This window comes from Musa acuminata, chromosome BXJ2-10 (assembly GCF_036884655.1).
Source record: "Musa acuminata AAA Group cultivar baxijiao chromosome BXJ2-10, Cavendish_Baxijiao_AAA, whole genome shotgun sequence".
Taxonomy (NCBI): Eukaryota; Viridiplantae; Streptophyta; class Magnoliopsida; order Zingiberales; family Musaceae; genus Musa; species Musa acuminata.
Window position 1 is genome coordinate 25,950,795 of NC_088347.1, and position 19,206 is coordinate 25,970,000.

The 19,206-nt window shown below is 40.6% G+C and overlaps 3 protein-coding genes across 3 annotated transcripts; 1 reads left to right on the forward strand and 2 right to left on the reverse strand.

Moving 5' to 3' along the window:
* Positions 1–925: 925 nt before the first annotated feature.
* On the reverse strand, positions 926–3,575 carry LOC135624720 (gibberellin receptor GID1C-like). Its single transcript, XM_065128618.1, has 2 exons — positions 3,081–3,575; positions 926–2,537 (listed from the first exon to the last, which is right to left on the reverse strand). The coding sequence occupies exons 1-2, from the start codon at positions 3,117–3,119 to the stop codon at positions 1,527–1,529; spliced, it is 1,050 nt and encodes a 349-aa protein (XP_064984690.1). The 5' UTR covers positions 3,120–3,575; the 3' UTR covers positions 926–1,526.
* A 6,620-nt stretch (positions 3,576–10,195) lies between these two features.
* On the reverse strand, positions 10,196–11,416 carry LOC135625455 (transcription factor MYBC1-like). Its single transcript, XM_065130307.1, has one exon. It carries the CDS (start codon positions 11,225–11,227, stop codon positions 10,412–10,414), a length of 816 nt encoding a protein of 271 aa, XP_064986379.1. The 5' UTR covers positions 11,228–11,416; the 3' UTR covers positions 10,196–10,411.
* Positions 11,417–12,961: 1,545 nt separating this feature from the next.
* Positions 12,962–18,479, forward strand: LOC135624721 (uncharacterized). The gene is made up of 6 exons (XM_065128620.1): positions 12,962–13,315; positions 13,439–13,530; positions 14,603–14,699; positions 16,114–16,978; positions 17,057–17,190; positions 17,529–18,479. Exons 1-6 carry the CDS (start codon positions 13,209–13,211, stop codon positions 18,397–18,399), a joined length of 2,166 nt encoding a protein of 721 aa, XP_064984692.1. The 5' UTR covers positions 12,962–13,208; the 3' UTR covers positions 18,400–18,479.
* Positions 18,480–19,206: the final 727 nt, after the last annotated feature.

Consider the following 19,206-nt stretch of genomic DNA (forward strand, 5'->3'; position numbering starts at 1 on the left):
CAAACATAAGAATATCACAGAGTAACAACTTGAATTACTCAATTAGGGAATGTTAGACAAGAGAGACATCGAGGTATACTAACTTAAACTACCAACGAAAAGAGCATTTGATGTGAGAGATGCTCGAGGGTGTTGAGGATTTGTTAACTTGAATTGCTTATGTAGAAAGTATCGAATCCAAGAGATGCACTAGGATGTCAGGTGTGTCGAATTATTCTACCCATTTAACAAGCGTTGAATGTGAGAGACACATGTGAGAATTGAGATATGTTAATTTAAATCGCCCATGCGGAAGTGTAATATGTAGAAAATACACGAAGACATTTGAGGTCTACCAACCTAAACTATCGATCTATGCCGATATGATGATCATCACATTACGTTACATTACCATTATTGGTTCTAGAACTTAAATCTTGACGACAATGGTTACATCACAAAGGGCAAGAAAAGAAGAATAGAAAGTCGATTACAATGTAGAAAGTCAATAAATCGATCATCGATTTGACTTTATAAAGTCAATACGAATGTTATCATGACCGAAACCCTTATGCTCCTTCATGTCTCTCGTCCCCTTGATAGGAAACTCTCTCCCGAGCCCAAAGATCATGCAAAACTATACATCATAAGCATATCTGATAAAATTTCTTCAATACTTAAGCTAATAAAGAGTTCATATAAATAAGTTTAGTTCAGAGAATTCAAGTGTAATTATCAAATCTAGTCAAACAAAGAGAAGTGAAAGAGTAGATATAATCCATATAGAGAGAGGTATGGACTGTCGGTTAATATATAGGGTGATGCAATGTATTCGCATGCTTCATCTCGTTTCTAGTGTCTCCCATGGATACCTGAGAAGGTATCAGTGATGGGGAAATGTTCCTTGTATCTGTACACTTCATAATAATGGAATCCATTCACTATGTGCACACAATAAGATTAATAATCCACTGTATCAGGACACCAAAGATAAAAATAATGTCAAGAAAGAAATCACAGGCCATCCTTATACCCAACATAATATTCATGGCACGCAACGTTGACCAGGAAGGAAACTAGTCCTGTCGATGCATCCCCATACACAACAAGAAGGTGTTCCATCATCTTCTTCCTGAACTTGAATCACTGTACAATATGGTGTCCAACGGATACCACTGAACACACACACACACACACACCAGTAGAAGGAAGAAAGGCAATTCAGTTGTTCTTCTTCCATAGACTGCGTCACCTATAGAGTTAGCACCAGCTTCCAACCTCATCAAATATGAGGAGGAGCTGGATCAGGCAATAACAAAAGACTCTTATCAGTAGAAAGATGAAGAAAAGTCACCTTTGATTCAATGTTCATGAACAGCTTTGAGAGGTTTCAGTGGAGGCCAAGCTATACCGCTCTTGCCGCGGAATCATTCTTCGAGTTCTAGCGAGCGAGCAAGACGCTACCCGAGCTGCAACAAATCATTGACATGCCATCGAACTAAACTAGATCTGAGAAAAATGTGTAGCTTCTGTGAGAGTGTAGAGCTTCATATATTTGCAGGTTGCTTTAAGTTACAAGTAACGAAGTTCCTGATCTCCTCCATTACTTCATAGAAATGGTCGGTGTTCGGCAACAAGTAGAACCCGATCGTGGCCTGTTCACGGTAGACAAGCTTGACCTCTTTGCCGGCCTTCTTCAACCCCTCGGTGTAGGCCAATTGCCAGTCCTGAACAAGATCCAGACCTGCCACTATAACGAGGCTTTTGGTGAAAGGAAGCTCTTCGAGCTTCATGCCGTTGGGGCCAAAGGGGTTGCAAGCGGGGTGGTCTCTGTCGGCTCCCTCGGGGAGATAAGCCTTCCAGTACCAATCCCTGTCTTGAATCGTGACGAAGTACTTCCCATCCAATCTCTTCTCTGACTCGGTCCGGTGATTACCACCGAACATGGGGTTGAGGAGGATGTTCCCGGACACCTCGATCCCGGATTCTGCAGCCTTGACTGCCACATGGTGTGCGATGTTCCCCCCGGAGCTGTCACCACAGAGGAACACCCGAAGTTTAGCATCCTTGCCGCTGTGGAGCCATGGCTCGGTGGAAGCCCACTTGAGGGCGGCCCATCCGTCGTCATAGGCACAGGGATACCGGTATTCCGGTGATCGACGGTAGTCGACGGAGATGACGACGGCACCGCACAGGGAAACGAAGCGGCGGCAGAGGGAGTCGTAGATGGCAGTGTTGGACGAGGAGTGGGCGAAGCTGCCGCCGTGGAAGAAGATTATCACGGGGAAGGGATCGGGGGAGGGAGGCCGGTGGAGGTCGGCAAGGGGCGTGGTGGGGTTGGGAGGGGCGGGGCGGTAGATGCGGGCGAGGAGGTTGTTGGTGCGATCGATGACGACGTCGAAGGAGACGACGCCATTGACGGGAGAGGCATTGGCGGGGACCTTGCGGTCGAGGAATTCGGCGAGGTGGCGGTCGAAGGTGCCGTCAGGGCGGCGCAGCATGTTGTAGGCCAGCTTGAAGTTGGAGATGAGGACCCAGGTGTGCAGGGGAACCACCATCTGTAAGGCATCACAACACCAAAAGCTCAAATCAAGAAAGAGAATGAGGGCTTTTTCTTCGATTACAGGAGGAGTCGGTCGCGAAATGGAAGCAAGATTGGATCTTTTTGCGATGACAGCCAGGTGGGATTTCTCGAGAGCTTCCATGAATGCGTCTCTTGTTTCGTTTGATTAGCATCGAAGACAAAGATGAAGACAACAAGCGAGAATCAACGTGGTTTTTGTTTGCTTTCGCTATTTTCCTCTTTGGATGATGACGAAAGATTCCAACTTTTCCCAATTCCTTTAGTGGCCATCGATGATTCACGAAATTACTTCGCTTTTGGAATTCAAGAACTCAAAAGAAACACCCACCGCAGAGAGGAGGAAGAGAGAGAAGGGAACAAAGGGGAAGAGAGCCTAACGCAAGAGAAGAAACGATTCCAATCACTCAAAGCTGCCACCTTTAACAACACTGAAATCAAGATAAAACCCCAAAATCTGGAGAAAGAAGATGATTTCAAGACCAAATTCAAAGCAGGGAAGGCGAAAGGAGGTCCGTACCTTGGACTCGTTGGAGTTCACCTCGTTGCTTCCCGCCATCGCGAAACCGCACCCGGACGCAGAATGGCGAGAACAAGGAGGAGAAGGAACCGGAGTGAAAGAGCCACCCGAAGCGGAGAAAGCTCCCTCTTTTCCCCGTGAACCGAGCTCGAGAGATCCAACCCTCGACGACTCACCACCAAACCCGCAGCTTCTGTGCCCCACGAGCTCTCCTTCCACCGCACCACCACCCCCCCCGATCCCGCCGAAAAGAGCCGCCTTTCGAGATCGCAAGCGAGAAGATACTGCTCCAAGGAGAGGAAGGGCGATGGAAAGAGGAGGGAAGAGGGGGACAAGGGAGAAGAGAAGTTGTGGAGAAGAAGCCCGAGAGGAGGGCACCCGAGGACAGGGAGAAAGAGACAGAGGGAACCGTGAGGGAGAGACACAGCGTGAGAGAGGAAGTCGCGAGAAACGGCAAGGCGGAACCGCGGCCGCAGGAGACGACAAAGTGGGGCGGCAGAGGAAAATAAAAATGAACTGGGATGTTATGCGACCCACGTATCCACGTGGTACGACAAGTTCGCCACGTCAGAACGGCATGTCATCCTATGTCCAACGCGAGCATCATGTCCCCATATATATATATATATATATACCTAACACAAATTTGGTGGTTATAAATGCAATTAAACCTAATAATAATATACTTTATCGACCACCATATTGCATCTTTGAATAGGATTAATTATTAGTGGGCCAATAATTTGGATACATGTTGATAATTGTAAATAGAGAGAGAGAGAGAGAGAGTCATACCTTGAGACGATGTCTTATGTATAGCGAGGGGATTAAGTCATATCAAATCAAATGATGATATGGATACTGATGTGATGAAATGGTGTAGTAAACATAACAATATCATTACTATGTGTGTGTATATATAATAATTACTTATCAATGTGTATTCTTAAAACAAATGGGTATTTAATTTCAATCTCAATTTGTGCCCAAACGTCCCCTCTTGACTAAATCAAACTCACACATCGAGATCATGTGGTTCGCGAGATTCTTGGTAGAATGAATTAGCAATCACCTAACGAAGACTAACTCATCGGGATGGACCAATTCATTATTTTATATCAAAATGAAATGATATTGACATCCCCTTCTTTCACTGATTTGATCTAATAGTCTTACAAATAGTTTTTTTCACCATAAGAATATCTTATTTTAGTTTCTTCTCTATCTAATTATATCCTTAATTTAGTGGACATGTAATAGATTCCTTTTATCTTTCAATAAGATGCAATCTAATTAGATGTCAAATCCAAAGCTTGTCATCTAAACATATTTGACATACAATATATATATATTTGTATCATGAATTTTATTTTTGTCGGTGTAGATTGTAGTTGTTTGAGTTACGGAGATGATTTGGATCTAATCGAGATTTGTTTTAAATCTATCTCATTTTATATCACGATTCAACACTAAGTATGAGGTATTCTCGATGAATACCTCTTTTACATAAATTAACTGGACTAGTTCATCAAAGCTAATGAAAAATTATGTTAGAGAATATACAGTCCATTTTATAAAACAACCTAAGAGTTAATTATATTTCGAATCATCGGTGACAAGAGAGTACGTGATGCATTTCAAATAGAGATATAGTATGATGTTCTTAGCACCTAACTAAATTAATCATGAGATATGAAAATGATATGTTCGTTGTATCTTTCCTCGAGTATAATTCTTGTGGTCTATACTAATGGGAGACTTTGGAAGAAAAAAAAAAAGTAATTATAGATATACGATTTATAAAAGTAGATACATACGATATCAATAAATAAAATAGTAAAGATAGATGCAAGTAATATTGACCCTTCTTTTGTCTTTTGCAAACATCAACACGACAATGTAAAGTTGGCCGAGTTGAATTAGTGATATGCATGTCTACTTGAATCTAACAGTTAAACATACAATTTAATACCTCTGTCGGCAATCTTATGCCATTAATTACGCAAAGACAAATGCGAGAACAACACAATAATAAATGAAGAGAGAGAAAGCGAGGAGAAAGAGACAAAGAGTTTGCCACGACAAAAAGAACGCAACCCCCCCTCTCCCACCTTATCGTCTTCTTCTCTCCCTTCTTTAATGGCTCGGTGTTGACGTGCCCAACCAGAGTCCCTCTCCCTCACCACCCGTTGCATTTGTCTTCACACGAAGAGAGAGAGAGAGAGATCAGGAAGGAAAAGTGCGCTCTTCTTCGACCCATGGTTGGATCACGTCGTCAAAAGGAAAACACCGAGTCAGAGTAAACACAGTGATGTAAAGTTTGGAGTGCTTCGCCTTTGGTGGAGATGATTGTGGTCTTACAAGCTGGTCAACAATGGTGAAGTAATTAATCGAAGGGTTGTTGGAGTCCACGATGACTTCCATGGTGCATACCAACCGACCTAGATTCGTATATATCTACATTAGAAGATGATAACAGTTTGCTTACCACGAATGATGTCAAGGGAGAAATGTGCATGTAAACTAGAAGATGGACAAGTGATGGCAAGTGCTTTGATCTTTGGACGCATACGACATGCACCCAAATCCTTGTTTTCTTGTGTATCCTCATAAGAAAAGTGTGAGAAATAGAAAGCAAAGAGTAGAGAGAGTTCTCTTCTTCCTGTGGTTTATGTTATTTCCCATCGAGCGATCTCACTGCACCAAGCAAAAGATGGAAGATTTTGGACCCGGGAGAGTATCTTGGCATAGATTTTGTCGGGGTCAACTCAGATCACCAGCATCAAAAGTCAACCGTACGAGAGCCAACCGGTGGAGGTCAGAAAAAAAAAAAGTCAACGAAAAAAAGCAAAACACAAATTTGAACGTGACCTCGAAGAATGTAAAGTGGAAAAGCGTTCGTCTTTTCCGCCCTTTTGCATCATCATCTCGTTTGACTTCCCCACAGTGAGGTGAAAGAGTGCAGTAGTATCCATGCAAGCAGAAGAACCATGATCGTGTGAGGAAGAAAGATTTCTGAGCTCCCCAACATTTGCCATCCAGCGAGTCACATACACTTTCCACTTTTCTCTCGTTCTTCAACTCGGGATCTGAATGATCAGATCATATTCAGTCTTGGCTATAAGATTTATTACGTTGCAATTTAATATGATCGATATTTTCGCATAATCAAGTGATATAATATATATCATTCTAAATATAATTCAGATTCGACCACTCTCTTATTATAAAACCTCAAAGTTTGACGATCGATTTGTTGGATGATGCCCTTCTACTTCATGAACAGTAACTCGGATGGAGCATTAGGGGCACTCACAGAAACAGACAAGAAGAAGAGGGAAGCTGAAGTTGACAGATGGAGAGGGGGGGGTGGAAGCGAAGAGGGATGAGGACAAAGTGCAGCTCCACATGGTGGTGGTATGTTTGGCCACGGAGGACAGCCCATCTGTTGTGCAACACAAGAAAGGTGTCAGTGTGGGGTGTGATGGGAGGAAGAAGATGAAGAGGAGAGGAGAGGAGAGGAAAAGGTGTAGCCATTTGTACCTTCTTTTTGGCTTCTTGTGCTGTCGTTAAGGTTCTTTTGGCACAAGGAAATATATTAGTTAGAGTGCACTCCCACCGTCCCACATTAGAAGACTATGCTCCAACAAAGGAGTGTTATGTGATTTATTTTATTTATTGTGTTCAAGGAAAATATATATATATTTGTGGAAATGAAGATAGATAAGTCAGACATAATTGATATAAATGTGATAATAGGAAGGAAAGAGTTTTAGATAATTTTTGCATATTAGACTTTATTTATAGTACCAATAATACTAATCATCTTACATCATTTTTTATATCGATAAATCGACGGTCCCTAAATATAAAAATATATTAAAGGGAAAAACACTTCTTCACATTTCTATAATAGATTATGCTAAGGGGTTTGTCTTGTAAAATCGCTTTGTGTTTATTCATTTTAAACAATAAAAACATGTAAAGAGTTTAATATTTATTTTCTAATATTATATATATATATATATATATATATTTAATTGATGTGATATATCTAACTGATTCTTTATCATCTTTGATATATTTATAAAAAAAATGATATCAATTTTATTTTTTATCTTTTCTAATGATTGCATTTCAACATTTCCATCGATGTCATAAATGAGAAAATTACAACTTAGGTTTCCCAATCTAAATCTTAGTGAGCCAACCGATGTCGAGAAGGTGTGTGCCACATGACAACAAACGGTTAGTTAGGACTCTAATAGAGAGTTTGGTATGACGGAGAAGAAAAGCAATTTGATGATGAGAATATTATATATATATATGATGTGATTTTGATGTAAGGAGAGAGAGAGAGAGAGAGAGAGAGAGAGAGAGAGAGAGAGCTGACAAAGGGATAGAACGGTACAAAGATCACGGGAGGGAGGGTTGGGAGGGGTTAGATGTGATACCGATGGAGGCATCAACTGGCCACATCAATTGAAGTGTGAATGGTGGTGGGTGCGTCACGAGGGCGAGTCCCGTAAGCTACGCGACAACCCTCCTTTTGCCTCAACATGTGCTGCATGCTCTTTTCCTTCTTCTTTCTCTATAGATAGATAGATAGATAGATAGATAGATAGATAGATAGGTAGATAAGTAGATAGAGAGAGAAATAATTGTGATCGTTTTATTTGATTCCAAAATCCATCAGTCAAAATTGAAATCAAAATCAAAATCAAAATCAATCAATAAAAAAAATAAAATTAATTAGGTATTGTCTGATGATCAATCTAATTAAACAGAAATAAATCCTTCTGAAAGGAGTAATGTTTTCGAAAGGTGGGTCAACGATGCACCGAAGACGGAGTCAAGTGCCGTACGCTGACAGGGAGAAGCAAAGCTTGGGTGGCTCGGAGGAGGAGGAATGTGAAAGGAACAGTGCAGCCACCATCACTGTTGCTTTCGGCTCTTCCTCCTCGTCTTCCATGCTCCCCTCTCCCACTTCTAGCGGAGACAGGGGGTGATGGGAAACCGGCGGGCATATGGTGGAGAGGCTTTTCCGGCACTTTGTCAGCGGTATTTTTGGCGAATCGAAGAAGAAGGAGGAGGAGGAGGAATAAAGAATTGGTCGATGCAGGGTAAGGTATGGTAGGCCTGTCCCCAGCATGCACTGTTTGGAGTCCGCTGCAGCTTTCTCGAGCTCATGCACAGAACTGTGACTACACCAAGTATTGCAGGGACTAAAAGAAGGGAAGCAGCCATGACTTGGCCTCCGCAGGGACAGTCAGTATTCTGAGGGTTTCTGGAGTCTATCATCATGGTCTTTCCCACAGATATATTATCCTTAGCATGTTGGACACAAGTCTCTTGTTTTGAGATCTGTATTAAGGAAGTTGGCATCTGATTCCACCACAAGTCGAGCATCTAATTCCTTGACAGGCGCACCACCTTTCCTCCTTCCTCTTCACAGCCGCATCTTCCACCTCTTTTCCTTTTTCTAAGCATGTAAAACTCTCTCTCTCTCTCTCTCTCTCTCTCTCTCTCTCTCTAGTTTAGGGAGATAAACTATGTCAAATGGGCCTTCTCTTTATAAGAACACCAACAGTTCATAAGCAGACATGATGTGGGAGGCCCATTAACAACACCAGACAGAATGTGGAAGAGGTAGTAGTCATCATCCTACCAATTCCTAATTGTCACATAAACTGTTGTAGTGAGAACATACCCTATCTTTCATGATTTTGGTTTAAGATCAACAATGAAAACATTAGTGATGAATGAGTCCTGCAAAATGGATCATTTGTGGACCAACTGGAGCATCAGAAGAAAAAGGAATGTGGTCTTTCTTATGTTTTTGTTGCTTATCATTTACATGTATGTGGTCATTTCACAAAGTTGATGTTTTTTTCCCAGCCAAACAAGCCTTTCATGGACTGCAAAAGCAGATGATTCAAAATCCAACAAGCTCAGCTCCAAATGAACTTACCAAGCAATCATATTTTGCACCTAACTGGTCCACTGAAGTAAGAAGCAGTCCCTTAAGAGTCATCTGTAAGAATAGTTATAGCTATGTACTTGACAAAGGTTAATCCTTGTACTCTTTGAATTCAACCAATCACCACAATTCCTAATTGTCTCTCTCTCTTCTGATTTTACCCATGGTAGGTTAACCCTCCTTTTTCTTTCATTTCCTTGGAAACTAGACAAGCAAGATTTTCTAACGTAGCAGGTAAGCAGGCAAATTTTGGTGACTACAAACATGGAATGCTGAAAGCTAAAAATTCTGTAGATGATATGAACAAATTGTTGATGCTCAAATCATAGGCTTCCCAACTTAATGCCATGTTCTGAGGTTGATGTTGAGGCACCAATAGCATTGTGTTCAACCACATCAAAATAACCAGAAACTAGATGTTTGTCTAGGGATATGTTCTGATGTCATCAGAATAGATGGGAAACAAGAAGCAGAATATTCAGGAAAGAAATCATGCTTTAGGAAGGAAGAATGGAAATATGATATTGGGTTGATGCTTGTGAGGTTATAAGGGCATGGGTAAAACCATAAGAAATAAGCTGAGCATAAATCCAACAATACAACAAAGTGCTGAACATCATAGTTGCACCAAAGTATATATATGTATGAACAGATCTTATTTTATGGTTGCTCATTTTTCAAAAATAATAATCAGAAGCAACCCAAACAATGGTCAACTGATCATATTGACTTTGGAGTTAGAATTTATTCATGTGCAACAGGATCAGTGTTAGCATGATATCTTCTCCAGCATCCTCTAATCAAACTACTAATTTTGGAGCAAAATATCACCATTACCTGAATATAACAAAATTTCTAGGTCATGCAATTTGCACAAAAAAACATTATGACAGGACACCAGCCTTCTGAAATATAAAGGTAAATAGATAGAAGTCATCTACAGAGCCATGCCAATAGCAGCAAAAACATGGTGCAAAAATGAGTTACTAGTCATTGTGCAGTGTGCACCTTGCTGCAGAATGCAGGGTTGTAAGAGCAGAGAGCTATGCTCAGAGTTGTAATAGTGTTCATGCATGATTCATCACAAACAATGCCATGAGCAACAAAACTTGGCAACCAAAATGAAACAATCAGAGAAACAAATGCAAACTACCAGATGTGATGCCATTCTTCTCCCTTCCTCCACTGACTCTAACACTACTGATCAGAAGTGACAACAACAAGAACAACAAGAACAACAAGAAGATAGCTGTCTGCTAAATCAAAGAACAGGGAAGATGCATGTACTTCCCCTGAGACATTAGACTGGACATGGTGAATAGAGTAACCATGGGGAAGGAGAATACCAGGATCAGTCCTCTCCTGTAGGGAAGAGCGTTAGCTCCTTCCTCCTTGCACCACCTTCTCCCATCCCGCTCCATTCCGAAGTATTCAAATAAGCGGCGGCGGTTGAATGCGGTGACACTGGCGCCGACCCCATTCCGGGCACCAGTCCCATCGTCCGATGCGTCACCGGAGGCGGCTGCATGTTTCGAGTCAAGAACCCCGGGCCACTGCCCGGAAAATGTCCCAAATGCGTCTGATGGTAGTACTGATGCTGCTGCTGCTGCTGCAGCTGCACGGGCGCCGTGTTCTGTTGGTGGTGCTGTAGCGCGGCCACCGGCATCCGTCCCAGGAAAGGTTGTGGGGCCGAGGAGGGGGAGGAGGGGTTGAGACCATGCATCTGCATGCGCTTGAGGTAGAGGCGGTACTTCTGGAGGTGGCTGGCGACGTTCTCGCGGGTGAGGCCGTCGACGCCCATGAGCTGCATGATGGTCTTGGGGACGGCGTTATTGATGCCGAGGTGGGCGACGGCGTCCACGAACCGCTTGTGGAGCTGCGGCGTCCAAACCAGCCGCGGCCGCTTCAACGTCCTCGCCGGCTCCTCCTCCCCACGGCCTCCGTTGAGGTCGGAGGAGTGGGGGCCGCGGAGGAGATCGTCCGGCGCCGGGTCGGCGCCGGTGGTGGGAGCGGAGGAGGAAGAGGGGATTCCGAAGGCGAGGGCGAGATCAGGGGTGATGAGAGCTTGGGAGAGGGGCATGAGCTCGTGGGGCGACGGGAGCTGCTCCTCCCAATCCCAGCGAGCGAAGCATTTGGGCTCTTCATCTACCTCTACTTCTTCCCTCATCGCTCTCTCCTCTTCGCCGTAATCCTTCCGCTACTTGCGCGACAGAACCAGACGGCAACGACGATGATGGTGAAGGACGCAATCGAAGGAAAGCAACGAGAGGAGATAAGTGGTGGCGGCGGCGGCGGCGGCGGCGTTGGGACTTTGAGAGAGAACGACGGAGGGAAGGAGGAGTTCGAGGTGGATCTTTCTTTCGTTGGGACAACAATTCTTTCGTTACTCACGTGACTTACCCTACTAATATACCTGTTTCATGATTGGACTTACTAACGGCTCCAGGATGTGGCTCTCTCTGTGAGAAGCCAAGTGGTGACGTTTCTGGTGGCAGTATTATTATTTTGTTTTCTTCCTCCTCTTCTTTTCTTAATGGTTTGGGAAAGTATTCTTTCGTGCTTTGTCGGTTTGCTTTGTGTTTTGGCGTTATCTGCGGACTATTCTGGAATTTAATAATCGTACGTAAATGCATCCAATTTTTCACCTTTAAAAATAATATATATTAATATACGCTTTGAAGCTTTTTTCCGTAGTAAATTCTAAAATAATAATAAATAACTCCACATCTTCTAGTTCTAGAAATAATAAAACGTATCAATTATATAAATTATATTAAACAAAATATATTCCTTTATATTTACAAATAAAAAAAAGGACAAATAATGATTTCTTAATCCACCAAGATGGGAAAGCTAATTAAGGCCTCCTAACTCTGCCACTACCGACGTGAGGGATCATATGCAATAAGGCAGCATCCAAAGCACGCTTAGCCTCCATCATCATCTGACACGTTGATGGAATTAGCACTATTTCTTTAAAGGCCGGAGCTCAGTTAGCACCGTGTGATGATTTGATGCTGCCCACCTAAAGAATAATAATATTATCGAGGAGTTGTAGACGAGCATCTTACGAATAGAAAAATAGAGAGCATGCTCTTTGCATGTGATGTGGTCGCATTGGGTGGATAAAACCCCATTATGAATGATCCAATCATGTCTTTTGTTGTGGGACGCTTCATAATTAATTTGATTATACTATCATCGTAGAACACTTCAACCACTACACCACTAAGAGTCATTACTGTTTTATTATCATAAGACACTTTGTGAATAATTTAATCATATCTTTTGTGTGTAGGATGTTTCATAGTTAATTCGATTGTATTATCATCGCATGATGCTTCATGCTCGATTTGATCACATCCTTATCGCATGATGCTTCATCACTAATTTAGTCGCATTAGCACCAGGATAGATACTTCATGGTTGATTCAATCGTATCGTCATCGTAGAGGTTGATTTGACCATCAACTGCATCGTTATTAAGTTTTACCTTTTGGTGACTTAATCACATTAGGGTTGAAAATATCATCATCTTTAGGTGGTTTGATCGCATCAACATGACTCTTTGTTGCTTATACCATGTGCGTTGCTTACTTTTGTCGCTTTGAATTTTGAGTTACACAACAAACCCTACAATAGATCATATCTGCTTATGCAACTCATTGTCGTCGCATCAACTTCCGATAGGCCTACTACTTGGAGCGCATTGTGATCGTATCAATTTCCGATAGGTTGACTATTTCGGTGCATCGCTATATATTCTATTCTAATACTTTGAATAGATAGGTAAAGGCTTGATTATTAAAGGTTCGCACTACAAGAAAATGAAGGATAATTAACAATTATTAGACTTTTCTTTTTTTTTGTTTTCGTTTATAATTCATGGATAATTTTGTAGCTGCAGAGCTCGATTCCAATTAACTCGGGCCCAAATGCGATTTCCACTTCCGATTTAGGTCGAGTTCGGTCTCCCAAACTCCATCGAGAGTGGAGCTACCACCACCTCGAACTCCCCTCTCTCTCGCGCCGCTCACTCCTGCTAGAGATCCTCCGCCGCCTCCGGCGTCCCTCCGCTGCGCCTCTCCTTTCAGTTTGCTTCCCGAGGAGGCCTCGACGGAATCCTCCCTCCGAGGGCGGCGTCGATCATGGCCGCCGAGGCGGGGGACGGGAAACCTCAACCGGGGAGGCGGCCCAGATCCAGGCTCATCGTCCGCCTTGGTGCGTTACTCGTCGCTCACAGCGTTCTCGTCAGGTCCCCTCTTTGTCTCTCTCTCTCTCTCGCTCTCGCATTCTTACTGTTTGATCGTTGAGATGTGATGCTGATGGAGTTCTTTACTTGTTCCTGAACGGCCCATATCATCGCCTCGAAATTTAGTGTCGTGTGTTGCATCGCGGGGTCGATTGCTTTCCTCCTCCTCCCCGTACTGGCTAAGAACACTTATGTCTCCGAGAACGCGCTGATGCCAGGTCAGTACCTTCTCTCGCATAAAAATTCCTTCATGGTTATGTTCCTGCTAAATTGTCTCCAGTTGGTTGCTTTTTGATGAGAATTTTATACTAGTGTAAGTCTGGACTTGACCTTCATACCATTCCTCTAAATTTGTTGGGATTTCTCTGGCTAGAGAACTCTTGGAAAAGGGAAGTCAATGTTGGGGCTGCCTAAAAAGTGCATATGATGATGGGAAACCTAACATTCGCCAGTTTAAGCTCATGTATTTGGTCTGGCGCAGGACTGTTCGCTAGTTAAAATTGTAACTCAAATAAAGGGGATTTTAATGATTGTGGATGTACACTTTCATCCTTGTACAAGAATTAATGCCATTGCTATCAGGCACCAGCTTATTAACAATAGATGATACAAATATACCTGAGATTGAAGTAGTTAGTCAAGGACTGTGATAAAAAGAGCTTACATGGTATATCAAATATAACTGAGATTGGCCAGCTTACATAGGTTTTATCAAAAACTTTGAGCTAATTAGATAATACAGGAACTGAGTTTACCAATCTCCCTCTTTGGTTTCTATGCATATTTTATGCGCATAGACTACCATACATGAGCAAATTTGAAAATTAAAATATAAATAGTGGAAGTGTGATATGTGTAACTATAATTTTAGATAGAGAAGATGGAAATAGGCAAGGAGAGGCACACGACCGTCAATAGTACAGCTGGCTCTGGCATACGCTTGAATTTTGAGCTTTACCGATGACCAAAGCCATTGTTGTGCTGTAAATACTAAATACTGTCTAATTCAACTGATAACTCAGCCAAGCAGAAGAAGAAAGCAAAAGCAACTCAATAATGATCCTTTTCAGTTTTCACTTCCTTTGAAATAACGTTATTCAAGCTTTAGCATCTCGCTAATGTAGAGCCATCTATCTAGATATGGAATCAAGTCTTGGAGCATGCCCATTTACGATAGACTAAATATTTTCATCTTAATTAACTGTTGACCGTAATACTTTCTCAAAAGGAATTTATAACTGATTAGTCAGTGATTACATGTGCTTGACCAATCAAATGCCCTGGTGATAGGTTCTGCCAATCCAATGTTTTCATCTCACGATGTAGTTGAAGCCAACAGATTCTTCAAGGAAATTCTTGACCGAGGAAGTGCAAAAGTTACAGGAACGTAAGTCCATCTTACTTTTATATATGGTGTTTCTATTTAACTTACTCTTGTTCACTTCTACATTCTTTTTGTCTTAGTAGAATCCTATGGAAGTTTAATGCCTTGTTATGAATGAGATGTTAAAACATGTGGCACTGGTTTCATTCTGTTTGATTTTATAGGGAACCATAATGATTTACTTGTTTTCAGTTGTCATGCACTTGCTCATTCACAGACACAGATTTACAATAACCAACAATATAAAGAAATGTGTCATTGTATACAATTATTGTGGCATCTGATGGTAATCATTAAATATGTTTCTGTTAACATTTTGTCCAGCTTAAAATTTTGTTATTTCGATGCACGCATGATGTCTTGGGATTATGCAGTTTAGAAATTCCATTGTTGAATAGTTGGTACCCATCATGTTCACGAACAAGACGATGAATGTTGATTGGCTAAGAAATTGGCTATGATCTAGAATCTCATTTGGCTAGGGGATTGGCTGTGTTCTAGAAGTTGATGTTTTCAAGTGATGGTTGTGTTATTCACATAAGCAATGGTGATTAGGGAAAGATCCAAGCCTTCAAAAGGTTGTTTGTCTTGTCTAAGGGGTGACATCTAATGAGACTTACCTTGTACGTCATAAATGCAAGTAAAATAAGATTTGTTCATAATATAAAGTAAACAATTTGATCAAGTAAACTATGATTTTGATTATGTTCTCATTCAGTATCTGTTGCACCTTCTAGGAGTTTTTAGACACAGCATTGGCATTAGACATTAGAGTTTTATTGTGTCACTTGAAGATAATCTAATAGCTTCTTTCATTATATGTAGGAATTCTGGGTGAACTCTTAAGAAGTATAAGATGGGGCATGCAATCTGTTCTATCAAATTTAACCTTATACAAGTTATGCAACATTTCTCCTGGTGGAAACAGAGGTTGAGTTGAACTGCTAACTGAAGAATTAGCCATTTGAAAAGAATCGGATATAGATAACCCTGTAAGGGAAAAATTATTTAGTTGGGAGTAGGAGTTCTGGAAGCATCCACCACGATTACTCGATGGGTAAAGAATTTGAAGCCTAAAACAATGTGCTTAGTGCTTAAAACACTCCTCTTAACAAGAAACCTTAAACATAAACAAGTATGTTTTTAAGGATGCCACCAGAATAAGGGCTACTATCTTGCTTATGGTTCCCGAAATTGGAGTAATCTGACACTACATTAAGTATTTGGCTTCTAAAGATTTAAATATGGGTATGTTAGTAGTGCATTGACAATAATGCCAGAAACTTTGAGGCACATCATACAAGTGCATTTTATTTGTACTTGATATTTTGGAATAAGTTCTCTTAATTGTCAAATTTTCATTACAATTTCTCTTTAGTTTGGTACTCTTACTCTTATACTTTCCCAAAAATTACAGAGAAATAGCAAAATTGATTGGTCAGCATGTGGTGGATGTGGGTGCTGAATTGTATTATCACAAATTCCATCCTCATGGTAATCAGTTCCACCCTCTTCATTTCTTCTCATCCATCACTAATACTATGGAGATGCAATATAATTCTAGCTGCACATTGTTTGGTCTCAATTCTGTTGGTATTATCCGAGCACCTCGTGGTGATGGGAAAGAAGCAATTGTGTTGGTAACTCCTTACAATTCACAGAATATTGGACAGAGTGAAGCCTTATCACTAGGGCTTGCATTCTCAATTTTTTCACTTCTGAGCAGAGTTACATGGCTTGCAAAGGATATTGTTTGGTTAGCTGCAGATTCCAGATATGGAGAGTATACAGCAGTTGATTCATGGCTGAAAGACTACCATAATCCTTTGTTCCTTAGTAATTCAGGGAAGATAGGTACTGGTGTATGTTTTGAAGAAAATATTCTCCATCTTCTGGATCAATTAAAGGTTAAAGGGCCAAGATACAATATTTTCAAACGTGCTGGAACTATGGCTGCTGCACTTGTATTCAAGGTCATCGAGAAGAAGGAAAAGGAGGAAAGAGATAGCCTTACTATATATGCAGAGGCGTCTAATGGCCAGATGCCTAATCTTGACCTTATCAATATTGTCCATTATCTAGCAGTTCACAGGCAAGGTCTACGCGTGAAGATTGGAAGCATGCAGTCTTTACTTAAAGCTGCATGGCTCAAGTTTGTTGGTGAGATGCTGCAACTGTTTGGCAAATTGACTAAACACTTGAACCCCAAATGGAAATTTGATATTACATCTGCTGAGTATGTTGAAGGCACTGCCACACTTGCAAGCTCAATTTATTATCAGGTATAAATCATAGATCTCTTGCTCTCTGATTTTTTTGTTTCCTTATCTAGCTTATTAGGTTGTTTTTCATTGCTGCAGGCCCTCGGTGTCCCAACTGGGTCCCATGGTGCTTTCCGTGACTACCAAGTAGATGCAATTACTCTTGAGCTCTCCCCAAGATTTTCTCTCAATAATGAGAATAATCGATCTGCATTTCTTCTTAGAGGTGGCAGGTTAGTTTCCATATACAAAGGCATCTCTTCAAATCATTTATACATGTTTAATTCAACCTTTTATCCCATTGGTGACACATATGTTGCAACTAAGGCTTTTGCTGTCGACGTTGCTTTCTTTATTCATGATGGTTAGATATGTTAACTTCATAGTTGACCAATGTAGTTGTTCAATTTGTTGAAATGGTTATTGTATTTGATGCCATCTCTTTTTTTATTTTTTCTCGAGTATTATAGAAGAATGACATCTTATATTGCAGCTCAAGGACTAAAGATCAGGTTGAATTTTGTAACCAGTTAACTAACGTCTTTGAAAATGCATGGCACTGTTAATGCAGGTTAATTGAAGGAGTCATACGCTCAGTAAATAACCTTCTGGAGAAGTTCCATCAGTCGTTTTTCCTCTACTTCTTAACAGCTCCTCATAAGTTTGTATCTGTCGGAGTTTACATGATACCATTTGCGCTGCTACTAGCTCCTCTTCCCATAGTTTCTGCTGCTCTCTTTTCTGGTAATGATAATTTGGGAGTTTCAACAGAAAAAGTTAACCAGGAACCTGGATGTATTGGTTCCAGTGACATGGAACTCCGCTCTGGATCATGGAAATGGCTTCAGGCTGCCAAAGTGGTATTCATGATCCACTTGTGGGCAATCATCGTGTCCTTGTTACCTTATGTGCTCTCCCAATTCCCCCTTACGACCCCTATAACGCTCTTGTTAGTTTGGGCTGCACTATCCATTTGTATCCTGCTGATCTTCTACCTCATTTTTGGTGCTTGTTCTACCCATTGTGGATGGGAGCTTCTAAAATCTGTGATGATAGCTGCTGCTTCAACAGGACTGAGCTTAATGTCCGTCATCAATTTCTCAACTGCACAGATTGGAGCCATGCTGATCGTTCCAATGTGTTTGTTAGTTCAACCTCTAAGGAAGCAGATGCAGGCAGGTGTTTGTCGGAAGGCAGTACTGGTGATCTGTAACTTAACAATTGCTGTGGTTGGGTTTCCACCAGTTGCATTACTAATAGCCAAAGGCGTGTGTGAGGATTTTGGAAAGGCTGGTGTCGGCGGCTTTTGGGAACTGGCGCAGCTCTTGTGGTCATGGAACAGCGCCACTTACCTCTACCTGCTATGGATTCATCTTCCTTGTTGGGTTCTTTGCTTGCATATTTTGCTGTATCCTTGTATTGGGAGGTCCTCCGAGGCATGAAGAACAGTGTTATGATCTATGATTTGACATGAGTTGTAACTGATGACTGATTTATAGAGGAAACTGTTTAGCTTTGTTGATGCCTCTTGCACACTCTCAACATATTGAAATGCTCATTCTTAAGTTGTGGTGAAGCATACAATTGGAAATTTTTTTTGTAGCGAAGCATCATTCATAAGTTTGCCATTTGGAAATATTCATCAAGAATGATCTGGAAAAAATGAAAAATTTTAACATATTTTGTATATTATCTCTATAATTTTGAGTAGTTTTCTAGAACATTGGTGGATGATAAATTATAAACTTCATAATAGCGAAACAATTATTGGCTGAGTTAATTATTCTTTAAGTATTTTAAAACATAAAATAACTTATAAATTCTTAAAATTATTACCATTATAATTGTTAGTTATAACTTAAACATAGCTACTCTAACATTCAAATAACAGTTGAAAGGAAATATGCGAATTTTTTTATATTTTGCTTATCAAATTAAATTTAGAGAGATTTATACTTAAATCGTTAATTTTAGAGGAATATTTGTGTGTATATATATATATATATGTATATATATATGTATATGTATATGTATACATATACATATGTATAGTATATATATTATATATATATATACATATATATACATATGTATATATATATATATACATATATATATATATATGTATATATATATATACATGTATATATATTTATACATGTTTATATATATATACATATATATATATACATATATATATATCTACATGTTTATATATATATACATATATATATATATATATATACATA